This window comes from Dromaius novaehollandiae, chromosome 3 (assembly GCF_036370855.1).
Source record: "Dromaius novaehollandiae isolate bDroNov1 chromosome 3, bDroNov1.hap1, whole genome shotgun sequence".
Taxonomy (NCBI): Eukaryota; Metazoa; Chordata; class Aves; order Casuariiformes; family Dromaiidae; genus Dromaius; species Dromaius novaehollandiae.
Genome location: NC_088100.1, coordinates 78,663,406 through 78,686,263, shown reverse-complemented (window position 1 = coordinate 78,686,263; position 22,858 = coordinate 78,663,406). Strand labels below are relative to the sequence as shown.

At 39.4% G+C, this 22,858-nt stretch overlaps 1 protein-coding gene across 3 annotated transcripts in view; it reads left to right on the top strand.

Annotated features, from left to right (window-relative positions):
- The window catches only part of RPS6KA2 (ribosomal protein S6 kinase A2), a 322,442-nt gene that overhangs the window by 194,212 nt on the left and 105,372 nt on the right, over positions 1-22,858 (top strand). For all 3 annotated transcript variants that reach the window (XM_026109854.2, XM_064509229.1, XM_026109855.2), the window contains 2 exons: positions 6,256-6,372; positions 11,016-11,097. In XM_026109854.2, the coding sequence (XP_025965639.1) occupies positions 6,256-6,372; positions 11,016-11,097 (199 nt within the window). The remainder of the gene's footprint in view (positions 1-6,255; positions 6,373-11,015; positions 11,098-22,858) is intronic.

Sequence of the window (22,858 nt, the reverse complement as noted above, 5' to 3'; positions counted from 1 at the left end):
ACACTAGCACCATACCTTTCCTCCTTATGTGATATGTTTGCATAAAATTGTTCATTTCTAAGAAGTAGCTAATTCTGAAGTGCCTCCCTCTAGATGTTTCACACCATTTCAGGAAGTCTTAGTGAGGAAAGAGTTCATGTGTGTTGAAATTATTATGCACAATGAAGGTGGTCTCTGGATTTGAAGGTCCTCTCCTTCAGAAACCTGTTTGGGAGGGGCCAGAAGAGGCAGAAAAATAGGTTAAAGCTCTCAGTTTTCTAGCAAGTGTTTTCCATGGTGTGTGCTGAGAGGTTGTGGATCAGGCGAGGTATGAGGCCATACAGCTGAAGAGGTAAGAGCTACTCTTTAGGAAGGTCTGTACTTTTACGCAGCTCCGTGCATCCCATTCCCAGGTCTACACCCTTACATTTTGCTGTCCTATTCAGACATGTGACAGTGAGCCTGGAAGTATTTTACAGTTGTAAGAGTCCCCTGTAGTTGCTCTTCAGCAGCCACTGAGTGTTAGTGAATCCCTTTCTCCAAGGTCTATGTGAGGAAATCTGAGCTGAGAACAGTGCTACAGAGGGCAGCTGGCCTCCTGCTCTACCTCTGTTGGATCTGGGAATCACCAAAACAGATGCATCTCTGTCATCTACAGTTGCAGGGCAAGAACTGAGTCCGTCTTCTCCCATGTTCCAAAAGAAAGGAGATCAAAAAAGGCCCCTCCATTCAAATCCTGCATTGTTTGTTTGCCTAAAACTTCTGCTAACTTGGAGGGACAATGAGAGGGTAAGTGAATAATGCAGTATAGAATCAGGCCCTAAATAGATCTTTCTTGTGTTAGTCTCAGAGAATTGCTTGCCATTCCTCTTTTATCATGGATTCCAGTTCAGTGCTCTCCCTCCCCTAGTTTGTGCAGCTCCATCACATGCTTTCTTCAAGCTGCCAAGAACATCCATCTCACTTTTGACACAGGATGATGCTTTTTGTGAAAACATAAATATTTACAGAAGTTTACAGAAGATTTAGCTTCATCAGGTCAAGCATTCCTGCTTATGCACTGTTGGGACAAGCCAGCAGGGAGCAAGAGCCTGGTCTGCTGTGCACAGCTGTTGCAAGACCAAGCCATGGAACATTCATTTCGACTCCACCAAGTTCACTGATCAAAACCATTTTGGAAGCTGGCTCATGTTCTTTTTCCAGAGTGAAATCCTCCACACTGAAATAGCTTCTTCATTGTGTGCAGAGGTCCATGCCCTTAGGCTGCATCCAATGCCACAAAAAACATGGAAGGATTGTCACAAAGGGCATTGGGTTAAGCTAGGTTGTAATTTAAGTCTCACTTTGCCTTTCTGTTCAGGTTTGAGTGCTGCAGATCTGATTTGGAAATGTTACATTACCTCAGCATTTCGGTTTCTATTCAACCCATATTACAAAAACCAAAACATCGTTCCGAGAATTTCTTTAGTTCTTGTTACATTACTGAGTTTATCAAGGACAGAAAGCCTTTCCAAATATTTTGCAGCCAGTTTATTCAGTCTGACATTCCTCCTCCTCCATGGCCTACAATATCAAAAGGCTTGTTCCATGTGGGGTTAAATTCCTTACTCACTCTGGCCACAATTCTGCCAACCTTTATCATTTTTATGGCGCTTCGCTAGGCTAATAGCTGCGTTGATTTCAGTTGTAGTGTTCACAGAGACAGGCATAATCTGTATTGTGATTAACTCTTAACTCAGTTTAGTTGTTGTAATACAAGTTCCTAATGCAGATATACAGTGCTGCCTGAGCCAGTGAAAAAATCTGTGTTAGGGAAGTCTCTTAAGATGCAACTCAAAGCAAAAACAGCTGGGAGAATCTGCCCACAGTTCTTGTGCTCGGATACCTTGGGTTTGACTCTGATCAACAATTCCTGAGAAAAATGATTCCTTATAGTGTGCCACATTCAGTCTTATTTTAATGCAGGGGGATTTAAGAAGACATAAATGATAGGGCAAAGTCCAACTCAATAAGAATTTAAAAATGGAACCATAGAACTATTGCTGTTTTTTCCAGTAAGGTAAAATAAACAAACAGAAGCCATTCCAGAATTCATGTAGCAAAGCAAGTAATAAGAATATAGAAATGTGTGCGAAGGAAATGACTGGCCTGGCCCTGATATCCTTTGAATTCTTCTGTGGGCTTTCCTCTCAGCATTGCTTTCTAGACAAAAGAAGGAACCCCTTAGCTAAACTGGTTGAATAACCTCAGACAGATACCAGTGACTGCCAGTTCTGCTATGATAATATGCAGAAGGCAACTGAACAGCTCAGGAATGAGCTAAGGAGGGTTAGACTAATTAGGATACCTTCAGGTGCTTTATTCCTTGTGTCCTATTATAAGATTACACTTTCCTATCTGATTGCTAATTACATCAAGAAACAAAAGTTCTTATAGCATCTTTTCAGGAACATATTCTGTTTTGCAGCTACAACTAATTTAGACTGCTGTGGTTCTTTCTGAAATATATTTGAATACCATGAGGAAGCTAAATTGAGAGCATTTCTAATATCACTGCTTCGCTTTTACTTCTCATTCCCATTCTTCTTATCCCTCTACTTAGTTCCAGAAAGTTGCATTTCCTGAGCAGGTCTAACAAGACAACCCTCATGTTGGTGGTTCTATGAAAGCAGGACTGATTTTCAGCTTTGGCTGATGCCTGGCTAGAGTTTATAACTGGCTGAACTTAAAATACCTCATTCCCCAGCGTCAGAGACACAGAGATACAGTGCACTGGTGTGTATTTCCTTAAAGGAAATCTGTCTGTGTTCAGTCTCAAGCACTGAAAGTTTTGCATTTTACTCCAATGGGAGGTGGATTTGTCATGCCAGCTGAAATGCTAATTACCTCTTGGGCAGCTCGCAAGTAAAGCTACTGTAGTGATGATTAGTAAAATAAGAGCAGTCTGGCATGGCCTTCTTCTGTGTTGCTTCACTTCCGCTTTCTAGTGAGGAGACCACAGGAAATCCACAGGAAATTCTGCCTTCCTAGAAAAATATCCTGCTTCCTCCTAAGAACACAAGGAGCTTGCAGCTTGACATGACTGTGGGTATTTTTGAGCTAGGCAAATCGAAGGAGAATAGTCTTTCATAGGAAGTGCCCCAAGCTTCATTGTTTGAGGCACCGAGAAGTACAGTGGACAAAAACCAGCTGGCCTGATCAAGTGTTGGTGACATTTTGAGCAGGAGGTTGGAGCGGATGACCTCCAGAAGCCCCTTCTAACCAACCTTTTGTATATTGCTATGAAATCAGATAATCAAACAGGGTTCTTTTCATCTTTAAAATCTGTGCTTCTCTACTATACGACAGTAGGCTCTGTATTTGGTCCTGAGGTTTTTTTTTAAATAATCTTTTTCTGTGGTTTTAATTAAATATGTATGTAATTAAAGTGTTTTTATTGCAAGTTATGAATTAATTATGCTATTCTCTGGGAATACTCAAATTATTAAGCATTCTTCCAGCAAGCAGAATCATATCACCTTAATAGTTCTAATATACTCCTGTAACGAAATAACTTGAACTAAAGAGTTTATGTTAATTTATTAACATGGGGGAAACGTGCATAAGGTTGTAGGCCTATGACTCTAATAATTAATATGACTGGATATTTTGAAACCGATTGATTGTTTAAACCTGCAAATGTAGCTGAAATTATTAGCATGATTTAGGCTTCAATAATAGCTAAACAGAAGGGAAAAGGGTTTTGGTGTTCCCTTAAGGAGGTAATCTTATCTTCAGTTTTTGAAGACCAGATGTTAGTGAAAAGAAGAAGCAATTCTGAGGAAGATATCTGGTGTACATGAAATCGGGGTTAGATTCTTTTTTGCAGAGATTTGTCTCATGGATATATTGTGAAATTTGGACCCAGCTCCTGTTTCACTTGTTCTGATGGATGGTCTTTACTTGCTGTATTTCTGTGCAAAATAGAGATGGGTGAAATTGTGAAACTATGGCTGAGTGCTGTCAAGCCGTGACTTCAGAAAAAGGCATTCAGTTTTCTCATCATATAAAAGTTTTTGGGGATGTTCACAAAGGTTGGCCTGCAGAAGCTAGTCCTCCCAAATTCTGTCTGTGGTCACTGGAGAGAGAACTGCCAAGCGTATCAAGTCTGCCATGGGGAGTAAAAGGTGATTCAGTGCAGGAGCCGCTAGCAACTATAGGGAGTCATTTTTAGCCTTTGTGAGCAACCCCTTAAGAAGATTGCTGGTGATCCATGCAATCCAAATACTTTACTTGAGCTGTAGTGTGGTGGTGGGGCTTAGCTCAAATTATGTTTTTAACAATGTATGACGCCCCCAGCTGCTTCCAGTTTATGCAAAAATGCATGTCCCTAAGTATGAAAGCTCTTTACTTCATAATTTGCTGGAGCCTTTGATTATAGCATCTAGGTAAGCCTTGGTTTCCTTAAGAAACAGAACTAATTTAAAGTGTCAGATTTATATCAGTTTACTATTATTTCTCTCTTGAATAAAAATGTGAAATAATGGATGTTTTAAAAGTGAGGAAGACACACTCTCTGCTGCAGTAAAGCCAGAAAAACAGAAGGGAGATCCTGGCCGGGTTATGCACTTAGAAAACCTTTAAATCTCTCTGTGAGAGCTGGCCATCAGTTTCAAGCAATTTTTTCCATGCAAATCACTTAAAGTGGAGAAATCGGGATCAGAAAAACTAGTTGCTGTCAGATGATGATGATTTTTCAGGATTCTGATAGCGTGCACAAAGTGCAGGGAGCTTTCCAAACCGAAAGGAGGATATAGTCCCTGTTCCAAAGAATGTGAGGGTAAAAAGATGAGGTAGGGAAGCGAGGGGATGAAACTGCAGTGTACAGAGCAATGTAGGTAATGCTAGACATGCATCAGCTGTGTCATTACAGCTGGTCCAAAATGATACCAATTTTCTTGGAGAAGACAGGAGTCAAATTTATTCTTGTTTAGAAAAATGAATGTATTTTGGCCAAAGTGTTTTTATTTTAGGATGTTATTTCTTTTTTCCTCACATTCATTTTTAAGAAGGAGAGGGAAACGTTACCTTTCCAGGTTTTATTGAGATTTTTTTCTTGGGGGGAAAAGGGAATTTATAGCAAAAATTCCATTTAAAATACTGTTTAGAACATTTCGGCAGCTTCTCTTAGGTACAGGCGTACTCAGACCTATTCCTTCAGTATAAATGAGCAATTCCCTCACATCTGGGAAATAAAGTTTTGGTACTCAAATCCCCATTTTAGTTGAGCAGAAGCTAGAACAATTAGTTTGGATTTAAAAAGCTTATAATCAGGTGCATGAGACACTACAGAAATAAAAAAGGTATATAAATATTATCTTCCTCTGCCACTGTGTCCTTGAAGAGCAGGTCCTTGTTTTCAGGTTTCTTTTCAGCTCAGTGACTTTCTGGGTTGCTGCAAACTCTACATAGTCCCTCTGGGTCTCATATGACCCAGTCACTCTGTTTTTAGAGGAACATGCCATAATAACACAGAACAAATGAATAAATGCCATATGTCACAGCTTGCAAGAAAAAAGTCCTAGTTCAGTTGGTATCTTTAAGGGATGTGCCTCTGTTGACAATGGAAATATTTCAAGAAAAGAAAGTGGAAAATGTGAAATGTTTAAAGTTAGTTCCTGTGAACAAAAAAAGTGTACGTCATTCTTTTCTCCTCCTCACCCCATTATTCCATCTAAATCTTTAGTTTTATTTTCTGTTTAGAAGGTTACTGGTAGTAATTTTCCATTCTTCCAGGTAAATGGGAAGAGACACTTTTAACAATGTCCTTTCTTTATTGCCTGTTTATAAGAATTGCTTCTTGAGACTAGGAGAGCTTCACTTTTGGACATCAATTTAGATGATGCTTGCAGACAGACTGAGGATGTGTGTGGAGAGAAGTGTGCTGGAGGCTCTGTAGTACAGATGTGGATACATTCCACTATTAGCAAGGTCTTTGAGGAGCACACCAAGCTCTGCAATGGCAGCAATGTATTTCTGTGCTTCAATTTATATACTCTATCTAGTCTGGTCTTGATGTTTAATAACAGAAGTAATAGGCTTGGACATCCTGACATTCATACCGTTCCCCTCCCTGACAATAACAGGCACACAGAATATTTGGAAAAGTATTAGTTTCTATTTCACAAAGTTTCATATATGACTGTAGCATCACAGAAGATGAGATTTTAATAAACAATACTTTTGCTTAGGATAACAGCTCTGATTTGGGTTATTTTGTTTTCTTTTCCTTTGCAGGAAGAAGGAATTGTGAAGGAAATAGACATCAGTCATCATGTGAAGGAAGGTTTTGAAAAAGCAGATCCTTCTCAGTTTGAGCTGCTGAAAGTATTAGGACAAGGCTCATATGGAAAGGTAATTGTCTGTGCTGTCTAATCACTTAGGGCAATGTTTAAAATATCATGTACTTTCTCTGAGGTCATTTATACTGGTACCACTGGTCTGTATTATCAATTATATTGTAAAGGCAGACAAGCAAAACCAAACCACTTCACTTTTCATTTTAGAAAGACTTTTGCCTTTTGCTCAATTCTTGTAGGTAAAAGAGTTTAGGAAATAGTGCTTATGGCTCTGGACCTAGACTAATGAGCACAAGTGAGCATTAAGTTATCGCCATTTATTGAGTTAGATCCCTCAGCTTTCTTCTGACCTGTCCATCAGCGAGATGAGTGCATTACTGCTGCTTTGGTAGAGGATGTAAATAGGGACATTCGGAGGTTTAAAGTTAGCTGTTGAAGGCAGATGGGATCCAATGCACATTTAAAAGTCCCAGACTTTGCTTTGTGGCTCACACTTGGAGGCCTATACGCTTTGCTGTGGAGATCCTGGACTCAAGCCCCAGTGCTGAAGAGAGTAATAGTTGTGGTGAGAGCATGGGAGGAGGACTCCACTGTTGCAGTTTCACTTTGTAGGGCTGCTACTAGCTCCCAGTGTGATGTTGGCCCTATCTTCTCAGTGCTTCAGCTTCCCCATCATTAACCCTGCTTATAGATAGTTACCTCACAGTGGTATTATGAGAACTACAGCTGTCTGAGTCTTAGATACAATTTATAGCTGCAAGCTTTCATCAGTTAATTAAGAGACAAATTGTGTTTTCATTTTCACTTCAGTTTTGGTGCCTACACAGACCTGTGTTTCCTCATATAATTCATTGCTGAATATGCCTCTGAATGTGCATGTATATCTATAAATATATATATATATGTAGCATTTGTATTAAAAAAATGCCTACCTGTGTGACCACAAGCTAAGTTATGGAGAGACGACATTCCAAGTCGTAGGCTTGCTTTATCCCAAAGGTAATTTTACTTCAGCAGTTTGTTTCAGGTGGAAATGAGAATAAGGAGGAAGGATGGAGAAAAAAGGAGGAGGAATCAATTCAGTCTTAAATTCTTTCTATGGCTTAACTAAATCAGACTTTGAAACCTCTGGAAGGGTGACACTATAGTGTGAACCTAATTTAAACCAGACACGGAAGTCTTTGTCATTTTAAGTGTATTATTTTCTGTTTTTCTTAATATTTCCCAGCCTTGAACAGTGGATCATTCTGGCTAACTTGAGGAACTGACTCATACCTAAAATCTGCTGAAGTAAACAGCACAAAGCTAAACACCACGATAATAAATGAGGGCCTTCAGTTTTATGCCTGAAAGAAGCTATGTCTGGAGTATTTAGCAGCTTCCTGACTATTCCAGAATTATATTTTTAAGCAAGTCTGTTAGAGGTTCCCTGAGATGAGGGAATTCAGAAGAGTTCGCATTCACTTTCAAGTTTTGATCTGGAGAATTGCATGAGGGAGCAATAATAGTGTTTGTGTTTCAAATATTAAAGAAATATGAAAAATCAAACAACCCAGAATGATGTTTCTTATGTGATTCAATGTGAGAAGAAAAAGAAAAAGAAAAAGAAAGCTCTTTTGCAAGAGGAGCAGAAGCAGACTAGGCAGTTTTCAGATTTTGTGCAATAAATATTTTAGGAATAGCTCACTGGCTACCTTAGAATGTACTAATGCATTTCATTATTAATTATCTGTGCTGACTTTCTAACTTTAGACATTTTATAAGTGAAAAGTCTGGTCTATGCCATTGCTTCCCAAAAGAAGATCTGATTTCTGGGACACACTCCACGCAGTTCAGTGGAGCTGCATATGAGGGGTGCACTTCATACCTGTCTGGGGCTGTGTGTGATTGCAAGTAACTTTTAGTCTCTTATGTGAAACAAGTCAGTAAGTTCTCCAGGGCAGCACAGACACAGGGGAGCAGAGTCTGGTTTATAGTTCTTATGCAGTCTACAACCAGCTAAATTTTCATCACTTCAGTATTTGAGCTGATGGCTCAAATCAGTCTCCCAGGATAGCAAGCTGTTGATTTTCAAGTTCACCTGTGGCCTAAATCATTTCTTACAGGATTGAGGAAGATGCCTTTGTTGTCCAGGGGACTGTATTGAACACTTTTCAAAGTCACAGCACTTGCTTACCTTTCTAGGTTGAGATTTGCGTAAAGTACCCATTGCTCCAGCTAAGGGAGTTTTGCTAGTTCTGCTAATGCAGCCAGTTGTTAATAATGTGAGGTGTGCTTGCATACATGTTAAACGAAAAACATGAAAATTATGCTTAGCCTCATGTCTGCGGTATCCTGGCCAACTAGTATTATTTAATTAATATAAACAGTCAAGTAAGCACTCTAGGACCACTTTATGGTTTCAAAGATGATGTGACTCTTCCTTTGAGAATAATCAGAAGGACAACATCATTTTGCAGTACAATGCATTTTCATTTGTTCTGTTTCCTTTTTGGTTTGATGATTATTTTGATGTCCTCTGAAACAGCACACAGTGTTCTTGACTCATCTGTTTTGGAGGGAATGCAGACCAAATGCCCTATCCCGTGCTACAGGGAACAGCTGACAAGTGACTAGTAACACAAATTGATAATTTTGCTTATTACAGCCATAGGAGTATTATAAGCTTTGCAAGATTACATGGCAGATAAGATAGTTTTTCTCCCCAGTACTTCTAGAATTACAGCATAATACTTCTGCAGGTGCAGTATGCTGTGTTGGTCCATGTGCAGTACATCTTAGAAGCATTATTTTGGTTTGAGGGATTTTTTTTTTTTTTTGATAAAGACCCCATAACCATTTTTACAGAAGTATAATAGGGCTGAAAATGTAGTGTTTGAGTAAACCTGCTTTGTGACTTTCTCTTCCCTTTTAAAGTAATACAAAAATAGGTATTTTACTTGGACTGGGTGGAAAAGTAGCCCAACATTTCTCTATGTATAGCTGAATTTCTAAATGACTTGACTTCCTGTTAATACAGTAGAGCGGAGCTCACTTTATCATGAATGTTAATTGAAAACACTTCATATAGTCTTAGGTATTCCTTTTGCATTCAGATTTCATAATTTGTTTCTACAGTTGTGAGTACCAGAGGTACTTGTATGTTAATGGAACTAGGAAACAGGAGATGGGACCAAGCAATACATATCCAGTCCCAGCTAGGCAAGGAAGATCAGTTGTACGACTGTGAATTTCTCGTATGCACGGGAAACATCCTGAGAACAATTCATGATTTAAAAGTCTCACCAAATTGGATCAGGTCATGGTGTAGAAGTGTTGTAGCTGTGCTGCTGTTCAGACAGGAGAGACCTGGTACAGGTGCTCAAAGAGAATTTACCCATTTTTTTCAGCCTCTCCAGCTGGTCAGATAGAAGTTCCCTCTCCCCACAAACCTTTTCTCAAAGGGTGTTTGAGAAATCATAATCTGCTTATGGAATTTTTTGCAGAAGGAAGAGTATTTCAGCTTGCAAATAATGTGCTAGAAACAGATTCCCTCGTCTCTCTTTTTTTGGCTTTTTGTATTTTGGGTGGAGGCAATTTGCTAGAGCAGCATCATTCCTAAAAAAGCAATGAATAAAATAATTGCCACAGATCTTGGTAATCCAATTAGACATTTATCAGTTGAATCATTTCAGCTAGCCTTTGTTAATTTATATATATCAATCATACTTTTAAATGTGTGGTTATGTTTATTTTTGCATTTGGCTTTACTTCCTGCTTCTGTCCAGTAACAGAAGTGCTGAAATAAAAGATGAGACACGGTTGTCTGGTACTTCTGACCTCAGCAGACAGAGTGAGTCCTGGAAACCATCTAAAAGTTCTTGTCTGTTTTATTTTCAGTCATTAAAAGACTGAAAGGCTTATATAGACTGAACTGAACTCCTGATTCCTTTATTCACTATCCCTCCTCAGATGCACTGATGTCAGATAGGAAGAAAGAGTTGCATGAAGTAAAACAAAAAAGATTGTAATTTTAACTATAAAAATATGTTATTTCAGATTACAAATTTACACTATCAGAAGATGTTACAGTAGGAAAGTATAACAGGAAAAACTGTCTTTGGTATAATAACTTGTTAATCAAACACAGTCCTACTTTCCGTTAAGTATGCATGAACAGATTTTCAGTTTTTTATTTAATTGTGGCAGTTTTTGAGAAAGCATTCACACAAACATATTTCAGCTTATCAGCTGTTACAAAGTATTTGCTTCAGGTGCATCTTAGGCTCGTCACAATTCATGTTTTAAGACATAAATTACATCAAACTGTTTTTTCTCCTCAGTTTCATTGATGGCAATATTTTTAGGAAATTGGACATTCCTAAGTACAAATGAGGCATAACTTTTTTTCATATAGCGCTGTTTGGAAAATGAAGAAATGTGCACACACTGTTTATGCCTATTCACCCATCTTTAAGTGACTGTGTATGGGCAATTCATAATGTTGAACATGCCTTCTTTGTGAGGAAGTAGTGGCTTAAGACTGCAGCTTTCTAGAGCTAGCTTAGTCAGTTGTGAGTAAGATAGAAATGAAATACTTTCAGCTAATAATTTTCATTAAAATTCCTGAGTTTTAGTATCTATTACTCTGTCAAATGCAGCAAATGCTCTTAACTAAGAGTTCAGTTCTCCTTTACACAAGATGTCTGCTTTTCATAGGTATTTCTAGTGAGGAAGATCAAAGGATCAGATGCGGGTCAGCTTTATGCCATGAAGGTACTTAAGAAAGCAACTCTAAAAGGTAAGAATTGGGACAGTGGCTGCAGTCTTTATTTCTCTGCTATTTTAGCATTTACTTTTCTTGTCATTTTTTGAATTGCTGCTGTCTTACAGAGTACAAGTAAGCAAAAATATGTTTCTACCACCCTCTAAAATTCCATCTCACTGTAGTGAATGTCCTAAAAAATCTGCACAAAACACTGACTTTATCTTTGCTGGCTATACCATATGGGGAATATGAAAACAGATAAGAACTTTGTGTTTGCTAACAGCATGCTTTCTTCACTTATTAAGTGTTATTTATAGGACTTCCTTTGGATTTATATTAATTTGCATCTGAGTGTCAATATCTTTCTGTTGGTGAAGTAAACCAAAGTACTTTTAAATAAAGATATTGCTGAAGTAAAAACATGAGTCCTGTTGGACAGAAAGGCCTTTCAGCTGATGCTTCTCACTATATGCCTGAAAATTTCTGAGAACGTATTTTCAAGTGTCCTTCTGAAGTGGTTGAGATCATGTTGTTCCTACTCATGATCAATCAGTGTATGTTCACTATAGGTGGAGGGCAAATGACTGAGGTTTGAAGCTGGTCGTCCTCTTCTGGGGCCATTGGCTGCTATTGCCTCACTCTGACCATAAAGAAGTTCCTAGTAAATGGAGAGACACTCTGGACTGAAAAGCAAACATAAGTTTGGTCTCGTCTGAAGTCCTTATTGTTCTTCCGGAGAGTTAGGGAGAAAGATCCACTGTTCTTCCAACTTTGTTTCCCTGACCTAGCACCGCACCTTGTTTTTTACCCTCCAAAGCCTGATTGTTCTTGCAGATGAAGTGGATAGTGTTCATTTTGTCCAGAGCAACTCTTTAACTCTTTCTTGGCCAATGTGGATTTGCACAATACATAATAGTGTCTAAGTGTCTATCCTAATGTGAACAAAGCTAATTTTCAGAAAGTTCTGATGACTTAAAAATCCAGATTGCTTTAGTGTGCCTCATTTTGGGAAACCAAAAGAAGAATGAAACTATCAGTAATTGTAAAGTAGTGTTCCTGCCAGCTAGTGGCAGGCAGATACAGCACCTATTCTGCTACTAGGCAAGATGAGGAAATGGCAAACTGAGAATTTACAGTCCTTTCCAGTAACAAAGCCTTGCAAGGAAACATTAGTTTGAAATGATGCTGACATGCTGATCTTTTTGTTTAGAATATAGGTAGGAAAGTTTGTTCTGCTAGAGCAGCATGGTGTAAATACCAGCTTAAATAGTGCTGGGTTTAATATATAAAAAGTAAAAGGTCAAGCCTATGTATATAATAAGTACAACAGAGGGAATCTCTGACTTCTCAGTCAAGAGCAGAACCATGAAGTATGCTGCCTGAAGTGAACTCTCAGTGTGTTTCGCCACTGGTGAAAGCATCACTGGCCATGCAAGTCATCTGAAGTAGGACAACGTGACTCCTCTGATGTGAATATGTATCACAGACTTGTCTCTATCTCTTTTGTGAACCCACAGCTTTTCACCTAAGATGGAAATTAGGTTTTCTCTCCTTTTCTACATAACTCTGAGGCCCATTGAACAGAAAGAGCTTTGGGGAGGGTTTCTTGTGCATCCTCAGACACATAATTGTTGCTTAATAGATGACAGCTAAATCTATAATTTTAGATCCCCAGAAAAAAAGGTAGTCTGTGTTGTGGCCATTTTTAGAAAATCTCAGCACTTAAATGGTAATTTTAAACTATTTGAAGTGGTTTAGTTCCTGTTCCATCAAAAATAGGCACCTCCAGATGCCTCCTGTGTTCCTCAGTTCACTATGCCACAGAACCACTGTGGCTCTCCTCCTTTGGCCTTTACAGCATACTGTTGATTATTTTTTCCAGTATGGATGACAAGATCCAAAAGTTGAGACTGCTTTACTATCTTAGCTGGGTTGCATTTCTCTCCTACTCAAACTACCTACCTCTCTGACTAGTAGCTCTAGATTTCCCATTAATCTCAAGATACCGAGCACATTGCTGGAAATTATTTTGGACTTGTCACAGCTGTTTGATCCAGGCAACAAACTTTGCTGTAGAGTTAAACATAAGGGAAGGAGGAGCACATGCATCCTGGACTGAACATGTGAGAAGGTACAAACTAGTTTCTACAAAATAGCTATACTCAACAGCTATTTAACTTGAAGTGCAAAAATGAAGGCAAAACCCTGTTGGCACAGGGCAAGTGAAAACATTTAAGAGCAAAAATGAGAATTGCTGTCAGTGAGGTTCCATGTAACTTTTGGCACGCAGATAATATTTCTGACAGCTTAATTTCATCTTTAAGGGAGAGTGCTGAATTATTGCTGCCCACCCACACTCAGAAAAGCTGGAATTCACTCCAATATGAAGTATTTATTACCATGTCAAGTAATGGGAGCAAATCCTTAAGTACTTGTTAACACTGCATTCACTGACAAACATTTTTACTGACTGAGCATTTACTGACAAAAGAGATGCTACCAGAAAAATTTCTGAATGATTTTTCTTCCTCACCTGTACTGCACAGTACAGCATGGAGTGGGAAAGTCCAAGCTCTAGGAGTCAGTGCTGTGACAGAGCCTTATAGCAGGTCTTTTTCATAGCAAGCAAATTTGAGAAACACATAAAATGGGGAAATGAAAAAAAAAAAAGAAAAGGGGAAAACATTACAAACTATTTTTTCTTTTCTGGATTAGTCTGCATAAAGATGAGTGTGAAGAAGCTAAATGCCTTCAGGAGTGAGGGCTTAAAACATACTTTGTACCTTGCTCTGGGAAGTGACCGCAGTGGGTCGTACCACAGGAGTACCTAGCCCAGAAACCTGACTCTGGCAGTTGCTGGTTTGAATATTTAGGGAAAAACATAAGTACAAAATGGTGCTTCCTCCAGTGAGTCCTGCTGGCTCCTACCTCCTTCCAGGGTAGTTACCCTTGTTAGTTAGTATGACCCCAAATTCACCAACAGCAAAGGGGTAGTATAAGAAGGGTACAGCGATCAGCAGCAGCATTTTCTGACTGAGCTCAAAAAAGTTGTTTGGTATGAAATAGGCTTTGTAGATCAATTGCATTTGTAGATTTAAGCTTGAAAATATCTGCTGAACAGCAGGGCTTCTCCTGCTGTGAAGGGAGAATTAGACTCCAAAGTATTTCCTTTTAGATTGTGGAAGTTTGCAGAGGTGCATGATGGTAAACACAAATATTTGTGAAAATAAAATTAATCTTTACCTTATGAAATGAAATATATTAAATGTTGAGTATATCTGGATAAGCACCTGTAATAGGATGTATCCTTGAAAGTAGAAATGCTGCTGCTCTTCTTGGTTATAAATGAAAACATCACACAAAGGCTTATTTCCTTCGTGCCTCATTTCCTTTCCTTCCTAAAGGAGCTTGTGGGTATCTATTTTTTAAAGCAGAAAACTTCCTGAAGAAACTAGATGGGAGTTTCAAATCTCATTTTAAATATTAATCTTAGGAAAACTTTATCCAAAATGTTTGAGAATATTATGTCTGTTAGGTGCCAGATGGGGAGTATACCAGATTTAAGGCTGTATGTATGTATAACTCTAACTCTTCTGACTTTGAAACACTATTTGTTGAAATGCAATGTACTAAATACCTGCATTTCCAAATATAAAACCCTTTATTTTGGTCCAGATGCTCAAAGACATTTAGGCACTTAAATACTTTCAGAGAAACAGACCTTTGTCTTTTTGAATGTCATTAGATATTGTTATTAAATGTCATCTTAAAGCATTGCTTTCATGTCTTCATAGTGCTCTAAGAACTTTTGTTTTCTTGAAAAACAGATTTTTAGATAAAGATTGCAAGAGAATAAAGCTTATCTGTATGTTTAAAAACTTAGAGGTACATGTCAGTGAGTCTTGACTCTCTGGCCTGAATGCACAGTGAGACTGAAGAAACAAATAAAACCGGGACTGTTTATTCTGAGTATATGTATGCCTTGTATTTACCAGCAAACTGGGGCGGAGGGAAAGGACAGGCTTATTATTTTGATTCACTCAGTTTTTCTCTCAAGGTGTCTCAAGCTCCATCAGCTTTGCTGGAAGTGCTTCAGGATTTCATGAACAAGAACTGTTTAGATCGCTTACAATATAAGCTTTATTAAACACCTGTGAAGTGTTCATAAATTCACAAGAGGTTGCTGCATTAGAATACAAGGGCTACCTCTGGAGCTTGAAAATTGAAGACCCATCCCTCCAGGAGAAATGCAGTCTTACTGAAAGGGGCATGAAGCCATAGTTCATTGATATAATGCTTATGGACTTTGTCAATATTGCAGTGTTGAGTTATGATCTTGAAAAAAATTATGTGATGGGTCACAAGGAAATAGTTCGCATCTACCCATCTTTTTGGTAATGGGCTATTAAATCGCAGCATAGGAAGCTATTTGACACTAAGAATGGAGAGATTCTACCTGTTTCTGCTTACGGGATTTAGAAATGGTAATCTGTTTTGTCAAAAGTTCTGAAGTACTTTACAGTTCATCATCTCCCTCAGTCTAAGTTAATAGGCTTTTATGGGTTTATAGTTGTGCTGACTGTGGGCGTGATGTTTATAGATGCAGTAAGCAGTGAGAGGAGCTTTACTAACTCACAAAGACTTTGTGGTGTTCTCAGGAATGTTACAACATTGATATTAATTATGCACTAAATCAAACAACTGAACTTAGGAGTCAGCAGCTGGACTGTATAATTTTCATACAAATAAATTTATAAAATTATGATAGTGGCTGCCCTGATTGAACGTCAGCTAGAGCAGCTCCTTCATTTTTCCCCTTTATGTGACTCAATTGCCCTGCAATGCTGTTTAGATCCAAGATGAGTGGTTTCCCAATGGTTTGAGAGGAAGAAAAATCCAACAAAACAAAAGTCAAAGAGGAATCTAACCTTATAAGGTGGAACTTTCAAAGAGCTTTCGCCTGGAATAAATTTATCTCCCTGGTGCTCAGGTTCTGAAAGGGTCTTTTCCTATTCTCCTCAGCTGTTGTGCTTGGTGTGAGGCCCTCTTATTCCCCTTGGTTCACCCTTTAGATTCTGATTTTTTATCTTTTCTTAAAACGCTTTTTCATTTTTTTTCATATCCTCCTGGGCCTCTTCTTATCTTCTTATAAACAATTCACCAGAGAAGTCCTGACCACATATCCGGTTTCCTCTGCCTCCAGATCCCCCCAGCAGAACTTCCCTTGTCCTTCTGTTCTGAGGAAAGACTGTTTGCTACATGTCCTCAGGAACCTCTGCACTATGTGCTGCTGCCTACGTATGGCTTCTTTACTCTAAGAATTGTAATTCTCAGAAATTCCTGGTTCTGAGCTCGAAAAAAAGCATTGCTGGGCCTGGAAGAGCTCTTCAAGATCCAGCTGTGACATAGACTCTCCCCTTCTGCCCCATCCCCAAATCTTCTCCACATCAAATATTCCCCCACAAAAAAAGTCTCTGCCTAAACTATCCTGATCATAATATAGACTGTATTGTCACAAATAACATGAAAGAAGAGCATATTCTGATTTGGGACCTTCAGATGTGGATTTTTTAAGACCCTACTTTTTGAAAAAGACTGCTTGCAGTCTAGCATCACCTTGCGTGGTCTCTTACACAGACCTGTGCTTGCTCCTCTGCACTCCAAGTCAGCTTCATTCAAGTGAGCTCTAATCCAAGGGTGTTGTGCACAGTTAGTGCGGAAAGCCTGAGAGCACCACGCTTCTGCACAGGGCCGGCTTGCGTACTGCTGACCTCAGGCAGAGGCAGAGGGAATACAATCCTACACAGAAGATTAGGAAAGCATAATGTGTTCTGCAAAAAGATGAAGCTTTGGAATACACTACATTTTCAATCAGGTGGGGAAAATCTAGGAAGGAAGGAGAAACCAGTGTGTGCAGAAAATCAATAACAGTTGATTCTTCTGTGTATTTCACAAGCGTCTTTAGAATGTAGACATCAGCCTAGCCAGTATGTCCGCAGGTACACAGCAATGCTCTTGGGTCCCCATCTGGACCTAACCCATTTGCACGTAAGCTCTGAGGGATGAGACTCAAGGAGGAGACCTCCAGCTTTGTGCTGAGTTGCAGAATGTGCCAATGTTGCCTGTCACAACTTAGGAGCAAGATGGAATTAATAGCTGTCATCTGAGCAGGCAGAACTTTCTGTCCTCCTGTAGGAGTTCAGGAAATGAAACCTGGAAGATCTTCAACTCGCAATGAAGAGAGACCACCATTAGGTTCTGGTTTTACTGTGCCTTTGCAGGCCTTCTTGTGACAGGTAACCTCCTCCCTCTTGAAAAGTCATCGTATCTAGGGCTTGCCTTCTGAAGGAAAGGGTAAAGTACATTTGAAAGAGCAGACTTAGGTTGTGTCTAACAGGCTATGGAAAATAATGTGTTCATCTGTTATAAGAAAAAAATAATTGTTGTTAGGAAACTCATTCATTGTGTGTCAGCAAATATTATAGAGCAATCCAGCCTCAAATATAGAACAGACTGAACAGGTCAAAAATGACAAAGAGCATTGCTGGAAGTTTGTCTTCAAAGGGTTTGCTAAAAATTGACTTGTTTTCATCCAGATTGTAACTGCTGGGTTAGATACTTAGTATTCTTTAGTGATTCGGTACAGTGCTTGGATTTGGATTTGGATGAGTAGGCAAAACTTTTGCCTGTAAAAATAAACCGAGCATGCATCACTTAAAGATTTCATTTTCTGTTTCTCTATAATCCATCTGGGAATTCTCATTGTATGCAGTCCTGATTAAATTACAGCCTCTTCACAATTCTAAGTGCACCATGAAGATCCTGCTGTAAGGCAAAAATTCTCAGCATCAAGATACTCAAGAAATAAATTCTGGATATTTAAAACGCTGTTTGCTTTGCAGCAAGGAAGCATTTTGGCTAGTTTGTTTTTAAACAAAAACACAAAAACTTTTTAAACAAAAGCTCAATGGAGCTTCTCCGAATTGCCAAAGGAAAGTTAACTTTCTGTTCATGGCTAAAGAGTTCTGCAAAGGCTCCTCTTGTTGACAGTGTTGCTCAGGTTCCTAGATAGCAAGTTCTTCCTACTGTCCTAAGGAAGACAAAATTAATCACATCTTCGCTTAAATAAAGGTAAAGATTATAACCAATCTCCCTGTCTTTCCCACTATCATTCAGCCAGAGTGACTCTCACAGTAGCACATACTTCTGCACTTGTCATACAGTCTACAGGTGAGTGCAGGAATACTGCCCAGTCCTTTCCTGTCCACAGATTTGTTCCACTACAACTCTGCTATTACAGTAATATCAAAATCTAACTTTGTACATAGTTGTATATTCATCTGGAACCCAGCTTCAGCAGCTTAATATGTTGCTGCCCCACATAGCCTAGTTTTCTTCTTTCTAAAGTTCTGTCAGCAGTACAGGACTCACAAGCGATCCCCAGCTTTCTCCATGAGAAGTCCAGCAATGAAGCAGAAACCGTGATGGGACATCTAGCATCAGGCAGCATTTGCGCTTTGTTTCGCACCAGACATCTACTCTTGCAGCAATTCTCCAGTCATCCCCATTCTCTCTGCCTTCATTCATCTGTCACAGCAATTTTGGATCAGACAAGCTGGATTCCTTCCTGATGAAAAGAAACCAAAAGCATACCGATTGCCCACCAACCCCTAGCGGGCATTCAGGCCGTGGGACCAGTCTGACATCAGCTCTCCACAAGGCATACAGTGACGACGTCAGGTCCCCAGCACGCATTGTTACCTTCTGTAGATTGCCGCAACTGCACCGCACTGCTTGCTAATGCAGGCATAGGTTTAAACCAAAGTTTCCAGACTTTGCAATGAAGAAGTTGAGGAGTGCACCTGTGTTTGTATTTTTCACCTGGTAAAGCACAGAACTGTCTTAAATTATTCCATCTTTCTGCTAGGTTAAGGTGCCCGTGCCCTTAGCTTCTAATGCTTGAGCAGTTCCATAGGCCCCTTTAGCAGCAGCTGAAAGTGTGTTATTCAGGCATTCATATGATGATTCCCTAGAGAATACAAAGGAGATTCAAATCTGAAGTCAAAAAAAGAGAGCACTAAAACCTCTGCTGCTTTCTTTGGCAGAAAGGATATGTTCTTTGCCTGTGATCAAACTATACAAGTTTGTTCTAAACATTTGTTGAGTCACACTTTTCTGTCAGTGAAATATGAAAGAATCTTTTTAAAAAAGAAATCTAAAAAACCAGCAGCATTTGAATCTATGCCCTGGCTATCCTAGCCAGTCAAATAGTAGCCTCTTTTTCAGTAGTGAGTAGTCTATCCTACTCATTTAATTGATTTTAATAAAAAGCAGTTTTCCAAATTGCCTTGTATTTTTCAGTCAGTTTACTATTTGCCCGTTTAAAGGTTCAGTTGATCCTCATATGCTTGATAGAGTGAACAAGTAGCAGTGGAAATGCTTAATACTGCAGCTCCTGTAGGTGTCATCAGTAAAAAGCCTTCAGAGCCAAACCCATTCTTCAAAATGTAAGTAGTAGACATGATCACAGGCCTTTCACTACTGCTTGCTTTCCCTTGGATTATTCTTTTTGTCAGGATCATTGCACTGTATATACAATGGCAGCTATTTGCAGATGTAGTAAATCCCAAATCAGTTGTTTTATAAAAAAGATCACATTTGATATTTTCTACTGTCAAGTAGCAGATCAGTAGAAGTTGCTAGTTGCATTGGATATAGTTTCAAGAATTGAGAGACTGTGTCGACAGTTGTCCTGAAGCCATGAACGAAGAGTTTATCCTGTTTTCAAATAGTCATATAATTCCATTTTCTCTGCAGAAATCTCATTTTTACCAGGAAAGGACTGGGAGAGGTGGAGGGGTGATGGCCTTTGTCAGCCCTCACACCTCTCACCTACAATAGCTGGGAAGCACAGAGAGAAAAGAGAAGAACACAACTCAGTTCAATTAGAAGAGGTCTATGAAGAGTGACATAAAGCTAGTGCTGAATGACCTAGTCCAGAGGGAGACCAGCTCTGCTGCCTCAGTGCAGTGCTGTGGCTGGGCCAAGCACCTGGGAGCAGGGACTGGCTGATCCCCAGGAGCAACCACGGTGGCTCGACTATTCTGCGGGACCAAAGCAGAGGGTGGGAAGGCACCTCCAGAAGTCATCCAGTACACCTCTCTGCCATAGCGTAGCTCAGCTACGCTGCTGTCATTCCTGACAGATGTTTGCCTCACCTGTTCTTAGGCTTTTTCTATCCTTACCATTAGAAAATGCTTCCTAACATCTATCCCATATCACCCTTGCCATAGCTGAAACCATTAGTTGACATCCTCCCCATTGAGAACAGTTTCCTCTCTGCAGATATCTGTTACATCCAGAAGCTTGTTATCACACTTACCCTCAATCTTCTGTAGACTAGGGATCTTTCATCTTCCTTTCCTTCCTCAGGGTTCATGTTTTCTAAATGTCTGGTTTAGAAGGAGATTTAGTTACACCCTAGGGCTCGCTTGCTAGCAGTAGGTAAATCAGAGGTGACTGTTGAACCAATTGCACTTTGCTCTGGCTGCAGGTTCTAGATTTCAGATCCTCTGTGGATATTTATTTGTACAGAAGTAACGGCAGTGCCACCTCTGCACCAAGTAGATTGTTGGCACATCAGTTTTTTTAATTGAACTGATATGAATGTCCTGCTGCAACAACAGTAGATTGGTCACATTGTTGAGCTGTTTAATGTTTCTTAGTTTGGGGAGTCTCCTTCACAGAAAGTTCCTAGGAAAAATCAGTCTTTGGGTAAGTTTTGTAGTACAGTTCTTTGCATTGCTGCTTGAGACAGCAGCATTTCTGGAGGTGTATTTTCAGCTTTTCACAGTTGTTCAGCTGTTTCCCTTCTGTCATATAGTTAGCTTTTTACTTAAGCATAGCACTAGTGGGCAGGACATGCCCCATGCAGTTTGGGTCTACCAGTGTTAACATAGTATTGGTCACTGTTTTAGCTTCCCTTCTGCCCTTAACTTTTGCCTTTTTGGCTGGCACCCTGTAGGTCAAATGGGAATCTTCACGTGAAAGTCTGCTTTACTCGTTTTCTTTTGGCTTGGCCTCAGGGTTTTTGTTTATTCCCTCTTGTATATCCTGAGCTCTCTTTAAGGCTTTCTGTTTGCTTCTAATTTTAAGAGGCCTGCTGCTGAAAAAAAAAAAGCTATTGCTTATGACCTATGAAATCAGCTGCACAGACCATGAGGGAACTGTTGGGTGGGAGCCTTTTAATCCTATGTCCAAGAACTTGCTCTCAGTACTATTAGGCTGTATGAATTGTAGGAAACTATAGAAAATATGTTCTTTTGGCAAATACAGTCTCAAATGCTTCATATTTTTCTCTCTTTTGAATATATGTCATGTAGTCAGTTCTTTCATGGCAGGCTGTGTTTGGTGTAGGAGCTGGTACCTTAGTTTAGGAGTTGCAAGACTTTGATGCTATTCATGTTTCTGCCGCCAGCCTGCTACATGAACATAAACCAGTTACTATTACTGCTGCTCCTCTTCTCAATTTCCATATCTGTAAAATTAACTTAATCGTGCCAACCTCCTCTTCACAGTGCTTGATGTTCTTATGGAAAGTAATAGTCAGATATTAATGATGTTATTAACACTGCTCCCCACTTAAGTGCAATCTGCTGCATTATGGTATTTAATGGCTAAAGAATCCAAATCAAGAAATTGTTAGGAAATGTCTTGTCTGTATAATGCACTTGATTTGAAATAATCAGAACTATGAATCAGCTGCCCTTATGCATAAGTTTGTGGCTGTAGTGGAAAACTAAATTGGAAATGCAATAGCAAAATATCCCTGGGATTTTTAACCTCACTGATGGACTCTGAAAATCTTTGGCTGTAATGCAGGTCTATTATCTATATAAAAACATTTGTTGTTCTGTTCACTGAATAAGTTGCACCAGTTGAAGCATCCAACATAATTGCCATTTAACCTATTTCAGCTGCCTGCAACTGCAGTACATTTATAGTTGGTTGGAAAGCAAATTCATTATCATCTTCCGGGAGTTGCATCCCACTGCTTTTGCTGATTCCTGTAATACAACAGAAAACGTTATCTCTCGTCAGGCATAAGGGCAGATTAACAGAGGGGTCAACACTGCCATTTCATGCCATTTTGAGTCAGAGTGACCACAGAGGGTAGAAGATTTTACACTGCAGACAGTTTGCCACACGGCATCGTTGTTTGATCACTCATAAATCTTCATCAACCAGCTTGCCAGGCGTTCTGCTCACAACTGCTGCTGGAGGTGTGCTAGCACTCACCTGGTTCTCTATAAAAGTTAGATTATGCAGTGTAGGAGACTACTATCTGTGATTTGTTTCAATGGTAACAAAATTATTACTTGTATTTTTATACTCTTCACGTGGATTACACATGTCAGTTATGGTTTCCTCATTGCTGTGGCATTTGTGATGATGTTCAAAGAGAGACCAGCAATCAGCATCAACAGCAACCTCTGTTTGGTCTATAGCATTTTCTATCTGTGTGTGAATGTAATTGGCAGACTAGAAAGGTTTCCATGGTGCAGTAATTTAACTGGCGTTAAATTACTTCACCGCTGCTAGATTATTTTTGTAAATTTGGGCAAAATCTGAATTGCTCAGATAATTGTGCTGTGTCCCTCGTCATCTTTCAGACATTGTGCTGTGACATAGCTCCCATTCAGTGGGCATTTGTGATCATCAACATTGTTAACTCACAGCTACCTTTCACACCCAGGAGGAGTTTCAGATTTATGAGATAAATATGTATATAGCT